Below are 8,321 nucleotides of genomic sequence, written 5' to 3' on the forward strand. Positions count from 1 at the left end.
CTTCCTGTAGGGAACAAATGAGCGGGTTCCTGTAACTATCGAATCAGGAGGCGTCCTCTAAATCTACTGAAACTCCAAACTCTCTACAGCTGCACGTTAAATCTTGTCTCTTACTGCTCCTGTCAGTTTACATATTCAATGTACTTAATTCCCACCAGGCACATAGGAAACCACTGTCTTTTGTTTCTTTATGGCTCTAATTTAATTGAACTCAACTGCATGACATTTAAAATCTTACTGATGACTAATCTTACTGAGCCGAAAGGCAGACAACAGGAACCAAGGCAGTTGCTTTTCCTTTTATGCATGTATATGAGTTTTGTCTATGTTTGTTTTTCAGATTTTTAAAAAATAGATGTTAACCTAATTTAGAAAAAGACATTTAAATCGAATCTAATGTCTCTTCTGTGCTCTTTTATTCCGTTTTGTCATTTTCTATTCATGTCTGTAAATTTCAATTCGTATATTTTTCTTCCCCTCTCTTCTCTTTCTTTATCTTCTCTTTTATCTTCGGCAGTTCCCGATGACGTCTTCGCTCCTAACTACATATGGAAAGGTTCCTACAATTACCGTGGGAGGAAGCAGCCCATGACACTGAGCATCACCAGCTTCAACTCCACAACCGGGAGAGTCAACGTCACCCTTAGCAACGGCAACATGGAACTGCTCCTCTCAGGCATGACACGTTATGGCTAATTATACACCACATACAGTGTTGCGTATACAGTGTACGGTGTGACCCGGCAGCGACAGGACATGGTTATGCTGCAGTATGACATGATGCTGCAGCGACTCTTTGCAAACACACTAAACAAACAACAAGACATTCTGGGTAAAAATGGAACTCCTGCGGTAAACACTTTGAATCCATTGTGCTGCTTTCCAGTGATTGATTATTGGTGATTGGATTCCACCGCCTTCCTCGCACTGCCGCCTTCTTTTACTGTTATTACCCCGAAAGAAAACTCAAATATACACAGACTTATTCACACAAAGACCTCCCAGGGTCCTACAACAATGCCAGCAGGGGGTTAAGACCCTATTAAAACACAAATCCTTTTGAAACTAGAGTCGGTTCCTGCAGGAGCACAGAACACAAACACCATATCGCATAACCACGCAGCTATTAGACCTCTAGCATCCATCTTCAGGCTTAAAGGAGCAACTTTAGATCAATAACTTCTACAGCTGCGCTCACACAGGCACCAAAAGGAAAGAGCCCGGTTGGAGAAAACCTGCAAGCTTTTCTTCACAAAGCACTGTGCTTAAAGGACGAGTTCAATATTTAGGGAAAAACATAAAACTTGCTTTCTTTCAAAGAGTAAAATGTGAAGATGACATTACACTTGTGTAAGTGCATGAGGTTGAAGCCGGAGTGTTCAGCCTAGTGTAGCATCAATATTGGAGGCATGAGGAAAAGGTTTTTCTGGCTAAATATACTGGTACCAACACCTCTAAAAAGTGCCTTAATATTTGTTTATGCTCGCCGTGCCCGTCCTTGCTCACAGCAACACGCACCAGAAATAACAGAAATTCCCCTGGCGTGCAGCTGTGTTATGGCTGGTCGTTCACCTCGCAACTTTTTTAACAGGTCCTTCTCCAGTATCCTCTGGAGATTCCCAGATAGCTTCTGGAGGAAAATTGCAGAGACTGTTGGTAAAGAATAGGAATTATTCTTAGTTGGTGCATGCAATGACCAATCTATCAAGTATATCCGCGATACATGGTTTAGTCCTCTTGAGGTTTGCATGACATTCTGAGCAGAACCAATTTAGTTTAGAGCAGAAAAGGATAAGATGTAGACCTGATATTAAAAACATATGTAAATGCAGGCCTAGATATTTTCTAAAGGTAATAAACGAACCAGCTAACTGTGGTACCTACTTGCTTGTAATGCATGTTCGTACCTCAAGAAGTAAAGTGAGTCACGCTCATGTTCACTCACTTCATAATACCAAAGCCCCCGGTCTGCATAGATTCCTTTTCCCTTACTGTGGTGTGTATAAACCAATACACTGCCTGTTTGTGTGTTACCTAAAACTATGGATTGCTCCTGTAAAGATTTCTCATGTTCACAGGCCATTTATATGCTTGTAGTTAAATATGAGGTACAGTTTAGTATCTCAGGTACTTTCATACCTTGTGTACGTGTAACAACATACAGAACATGTGTTTTACAGGTAAGATACGTGTTTTCTACACTTTTACAGCTGGTGGAGAAAAGGTTTGTGCACCAGTCGACAGCAGCCACAGTGTTATTGTACTATCTTCTTCTTGCGCAGCAGCTACTCTGTCTGATTTTGATGATGATCTGTTCCAGCTTATTGCAGAACAGACTAATCTCCACAGATGTCACCTAATGGGAGCCAGTGTTAACACCTCTGTGGATGAACTCAAATCATTTATTGGTATTAAGCTAATCACGGGGGTGGGGGGACTTCGGTCAATGAATGATTATTGGGCAGAAGGCACACGTTATCCCAGGACAGCCGATGTGGTGCCAATAAAAAAGTTTAAATGTCTCTCAAGGTTCATTTACTTTAAAGATAATGACACATCAGACCCTGCCCACGACTCTGCAAAGTCACACCAGAGCCACTAAGGAGGATGTGGCTGGAAATTGAAAGCAGGAGCACGTTCTCAGGAAATGAGACGATGGTCCCACACGGAACAAAGCCTGGGTCTCTGTGACACATTTTCCAAACAAAGCGTGCAACTGGGGAGATGTGACAACTTTGTTTGAGTAGGTGTTAAAGTGTTGGAGCCGCACACGGTCCTGTCAATGGACTGGATAGAGCCTGGTGGTCAAATGTCAAGTTCACAGGGACAAATCAATACCAACCCACACTCTCAGCCACTCTAATGACTCACAGTCACAGAGTGCGTCCACAAGGTATTAACCACCATTCACACCTTGACTCTGGGGACCCCAACGACCCCCCCGCGAGTTGGCTGCGTGTTTAACATAACGACTCATGAGCGGGGAACAGCACACAGAGTGAAAAAACTGGGACTTCCCACCAGTCAGGTTGAAGTGAAAAAGCCTCTTGGATGAGAGGTGAAAAATGTGCTCATGTTCTCCTGAAGATACCAAGACCTGGATGATGTGCATCTTCACAAACACTATGACATCACTCCCATTACATCCTTGTGAACCCAACACATCTAAAATACCTGCAAGGAATTCAATTTCATCTGGCACAAATTTGCACAAGGTTGGACTCAAGGATGAACTAATTGGAATGCGGTGTTCAAAGGTTTTGCACATAACTCAATAATTGGTACGCTCACCATGACAGAATTTTACAAATTCACAATTACATAGCTTTCTACAAAAACACCTTTATTTTCATTATTCAATGCCATAAGATGACAATGCTATAGACCTACAACCCTTCTGCCCAGATGGACAGACGACCATCTCCCTTTAGAAATGTTTGTTCAAAAAGTTTATGAAACAGCTTTTTAAAAAGATCCACGAATAACATCTGGAAATGTTTAACTGAGGTGCATCTGATAAAAGCATTAACAATTCTTACAACTATAGTTCTGCTTCTTCCTCTTTAAGGGTTTAGGAGAGTCACGTTGATTACTTTTTTTCAAACATGATCTCAGATTACTCCGATTCTTTCTAAAACATTGTACATTTTAACACTACTGCAGTTTTTTTCTCCTGGTACATGTTTCTCTTCTATCTTTGTTATTTTCACCTGGACATGATTTCTACATTTTGTTGAATACAAGCACATCCCACTGAATCTAATGATCTGTAACAAACTAAGGTGATATTCTGAGTTATATCATGAACCACATGTTATTTTTTGTATCCTCCAGGAGTGTATAAAGCTTCTGAGGCCAGGCTGTTACTGCTGATGTACCAGGTGAACTATGCGAACCAGGGAAACCAGCAGAAGGACTCAGCCATCACTCCAGCCAAGATCATTGATGACTCCTGGACCATGGATGGATTTGTAAGTTTTGATGGAACAATAAACAGAACAGAACCTAATTACATCCAGTTTCTCATTTCTATGCCCTCTCTTCTTTTCCTCTGCAGGTCTCAGCAGAGCCTGATGGTTCCAGTTATGTATTCCAGGGTTTCATTCAGGGAAAAGACTACGGACAGTTTGGACTGCAAAGACTAGGTAACTGTCTTGTACTGTCACAGAGAAAGTGACCAGGGAGCAACACTGACTTCATTTCTACTGAATCAGCCCCGCAGTGGATTCATTCTTATCAAGAACAAAAAGCTGCTCTTCAGACCTAAAGTCGTGGCTAAACTCCTTAAGCCTGTGTCTAAAGATGACTGTTTACAATCCAATCTAGCATCCCTGCCCCAGATGTCATATCCTGCACAGTTCTGCTAAAACTCTAATAATATAAAGTCAATCTATTACAGCAACATTCAATATTAAAGATGTTATCTACAAACGTTGTGTTGACGACGTATTTTCCTTTCATGTCACAGGTCTGAATATGTCGGAGAGTCAGAACTCGCCTCCCCCCCAGCTTGGTACCAATAGCAGTTCGGTGGCTATCGCTATCCTGGTGCCTTTCTTCGCTCTGATCTTCACTGGCTTCGGCTTCTATCTCTACAAACAAAGGTACGTTCTGATAAACCCTGCACGTTTCATGTGAAATGTCACAACAGTTTTCTTCCCTTATTGTCGTACAAAAAGTAAAAAGGCTCAGTTGCCATTTGCCTGATTCATGAACAGTCCCCGTCTCATCGGCTCGGTTGTGCTAAGAGTGAAGTCATTGTCTGTTGCAAACTGTGCCGTGAAACACTTCTGTTTAGGAGGTGGCAAATTGGATTTTTCTGAGATATGTTTAAAGCACAGTTGACTGGTGTTCGCTTTGTTAACAGATGCAAATGGCGTCTGTTCTGCCGCTAATATGTCACGTTCACTGAAGAGAATTAGATTTGGGTTCGCTGATTGGAATCTCACTGGGCTTCCTAAAAAGCGACTCTTTCTAATCCTTCTATAAGCTTGTTTACTACGCTCACGCTCCCCAGCCTGCATTCACTATTGTCCACTCGCCTTCCCGTTGTTATTAATATTAATAGACAATTAGAACAACTTCATCAACTTGAATGGTGTATTTATTTTTGCATTTCTTTTCCCAGAACCACACCAAAAACACAGTACACCGGCTGCTCAGTCCACGAAAACAACAACGGCCAGGCTGCCTTCGAGAACCCCATGTACAACACCAACGCCAAGGCCGTGGAGGGCAAGGCCGTCCGATTTGATCCGAATCTAAACACCGTCTGCACCATGGTCTGAGGATTGACTATCCTCATTTGAACTGAATGACTCAGATATCTAATGGGACCACAATCGGTACGAGGCTGCGGAGAGGGGGGAAAAAGCCCAGCGCTTCTTCTCACAACACGGTCTACACAACGATTCCAAAAAGACCTTCAGTCCCAGTTTAGGCACCTTACCGCCCCGAGCCGAGGGGGAAACTGTCCACCTGAAACCAAAACTCAGCGCCGGTTCCTTGCCATTCCTCAACAAAAGAGATTTGAGTCTACAGATGAAATGTCCGCTGCCTTTGACAGATGCAACACAGCCAGTGTAAACTCACAGTGAGATGTGATGTCAAACCCACCGGAGGATTATACCACCGTAACCCCAGGACTCTGCAGGTCATGGATAGTTTATAACTCGATTCGGCACAGTCTTTATAGTTTGAGCTCTTGTTCACAGGAAGTAATGAAGAAGCCACGACCAACCAGTCGAACATCACGACATGTTTCCAGAGCCCAGTGCCGTTTTTTTTTTGTATCTGACACTGGGCTGCGGAGACGGGCGCTCACTCTCAGCTCTGTGACCGTTACTCCTTTGTCTGGAGAAAGAGCGAGCGCATTCTCAGTGCTCCGGCCGTGGTTGTACATCACAGAGACCAACTGCACCACAGAAGATGGCTTGATTTCATTTATAACATGTTGCCCCCCCTCCCCCCCTCCCCAACTGTGCTGAACAACATGATGTGAAATGGACGTCACAGAAGACACTGTGAAGCGAAGGAAACTGTTGGTTCCCTGACAGTAACACACACTGTCACCGGCAGAGCACCAGTAAACCAGACTGACTCGTCATGAACAGGAGCCCATTTGCATCACAGCACCCGAACAGCCAGACAGGACGACCTCCCGTCTCCATGACAACCAGAGGCTGGCATCACCAGTCCCTTGTCTTTTTCTATTACCATGGAGGCTAAGCTGGCTAATGCTAGCAGACAGTAGCAAAAACTTGCTTTGAAAAGAGACCAACTCCGAAGCAGAGGACGAGGGCAGCCCTGGAGACGGAGCTGTAATCCTGACTGAACTGGGATTAGAGCGAAGCAAAACAAAAAGAGTCTAAAGGGGGAACTAGTGCTGATATAACAAATGAGAAGAGACTCACTCATCTCATGGATAAACTCCTCATTTTCTTCTATTGGATAAGAGAGGAGGAGGAGAAGATGGAGACAAGCCCCCTAACTGGAAAAAAAATCGAGTGAGGGAGTCATCAAGGGAGAAGATGAGATCTCATAATCCCAACGCGGCCAATCAGAGCCTGTCTAACCTGAAATCAGTTACCGAGAGAGGTCGTCCCTTTGCATATTGAATCAGATCAGACAGAATATGGCCTTTGAGGAAAGATTTTCCTGATCCCGCGACTTGAAATGGATCCTGACGAGAAAAAGACGCTGAGCGGATACAGAGGACTCTGATGGACTAACAAAGAAAAAGACTTTGACAAACAGAGGAAGCTCTGGCACTAAAGCACATTTTACAGAAACACTACCTGTCTACTTGCCGAGAGATGGATTAACACAGGGACAGGTGGGAAGGTTAGAGAGAGACTGAGTGGCAGAGAGAAAAGATGACAGGAACGCACGTTAATAAAAAAAAAAAAACTGAGAGCAGACAGGTGGTATTACGACCAACAGGAAATCGACAGGTTCAACAAAAGACAAACAGGGTCTCAATTAAAACTCTGCAGACTCCGTCGTCCAGTGTCTCCACAGGTTTAACTGTAGATTTACAGGCCAACAGACACAGGCTGACAGACGGGAGACACTGACAGACATGCGTTGACAGGCAGGCGTAGAGAAAGACAAACAGGGTTTGGGCCCTTTTATTGTGGACGCAGCTCCACTGTTATTCTGCACTCCGCGAGTGCTTATCTTCTTTCTTTGTTATTGCTGCAGAATCTTCTGATCTGTAAATCTATTGCATATATATTCGGGAGCATTCACCACCTATATTTTTGTGCTATATATTTACCACAGGGGAGGGGCTGAAGGGGAAAGACAGATTATAGCGGTTTTTAGAAAAAAAAAAAGAACGAAAAATGAAAGAAAGAAATCTCAAGATAAAAGATATGACGAATATGTGCCGTCCGCAGAAGTCACAAACAGCGTTTTTGTTTCCTTTGTAACGCGGAGTTGGTTTATTTTTTAATTTCTTGTGTAACGTGCAGTTCCTCACATGGTCACTGTCTTTCCCACTGAGGCAATCACGAGTGTCAGTGGTGCTGTTGTTGTCATTATTGTTGAGATGCAAGATTTTGCCAGCAAACAATCACGCTGTTAAAAGTTAATGTCTCATGCCGCATTTTCCACAGGTGGCGAGGATTTCTCAAGCGTTCACAGATGGGGTTTGCGCTGCGGTTGCCATTTGTCTGCCTCTTCACATTGAGCTGCGGATACACAACAGTGTGATTGTCGCCATTGTGTCACAGCTGTATTCTGACCTAATACATTAACACTGTTATGTAATGACTAAATGAGGCCACAGAAATTTGCAGAGATGTCAACAACCCTCAGTCTTGTACGGTAAACACAGAAACTCCACTTGTTTGATTCTACATGACCGAACTCTCATTTAGCTGCAACTCTGGTTGATGTTGGTGTTTCCACTGACTCTCACGAGGCCATTGCAAAAGTATGAATCCTCCTCATATTAAAGGTTCAGTGTGTAGAATCTAGTGACATCTGGGGGTGAAGTTGCATGTTGCAGCTGAACACCCCTCACCTCACCCTCCCCTTCCAAACATGAAGGAGAACATGTGGTAGCCTTCAGTTGTCATAAAAACTCAAAAGGTTTAGTTTGTCCAGTTTGGGCTACTGTAAAAAACATGGCTGCCTCCGTAGAGAGGACCAGCTCCAGATGTAAATATAAAGTATTTAAATATAAAGGACCCATTCTAGGTTAAATACAACAACAATTTGTATAATTTAGATGAAACACACTAGTGAAAACACCACTAGGATTATTTTGTATTCAATTTATGCCAATAGATCCCTTTCACCTAAATCTTACACAC

At 43.3% G+C, this 8,321-nt stretch overlaps 1 protein-coding gene across 1 annotated transcript in view; it reads left to right on the forward strand.

Moving 5' to 3' along the window:
* csmd3b (CUB and Sushi multiple domains 3b) overlaps window positions 1–8,066 on the forward strand; it is a 318,096-nt gene extending 310,030 nt beyond the window's left edge. Inside the window, exons 68-72 of the mRNA XM_047344329.1 lie at window positions 518–676; window positions 3,835–3,971; window positions 4,058–4,145; window positions 4,469–4,604; window positions 5,129–8,066. Of these exons, the coding sequence (XP_047200285.1) occupies window positions 518–676; window positions 3,835–3,971; window positions 4,058–4,145; window positions 4,469–4,604; window positions 5,129–5,288 (680 nt within the window). The 3' untranslated portion in view covers window positions 5,289–8,066. The remainder of the gene's footprint in view (window positions 1–517; window positions 677–3,834; window positions 3,972–4,057; window positions 4,146–4,468; window positions 4,605–5,128) is intronic.
* Window positions 8,067–8,321: the final 255 nt, after the last annotated feature.

This window comes from Hippoglossus stenolepis, chromosome 17 (genome assembly GCF_022539355.2).
Source record: "Hippoglossus stenolepis isolate QCI-W04-F060 chromosome 17, HSTE1.2, whole genome shotgun sequence".
NCBI classification, from domain to species: Eukaryota; Metazoa; Chordata; class Actinopteri; order Pleuronectiformes; family Pleuronectidae; genus Hippoglossus; species Hippoglossus stenolepis.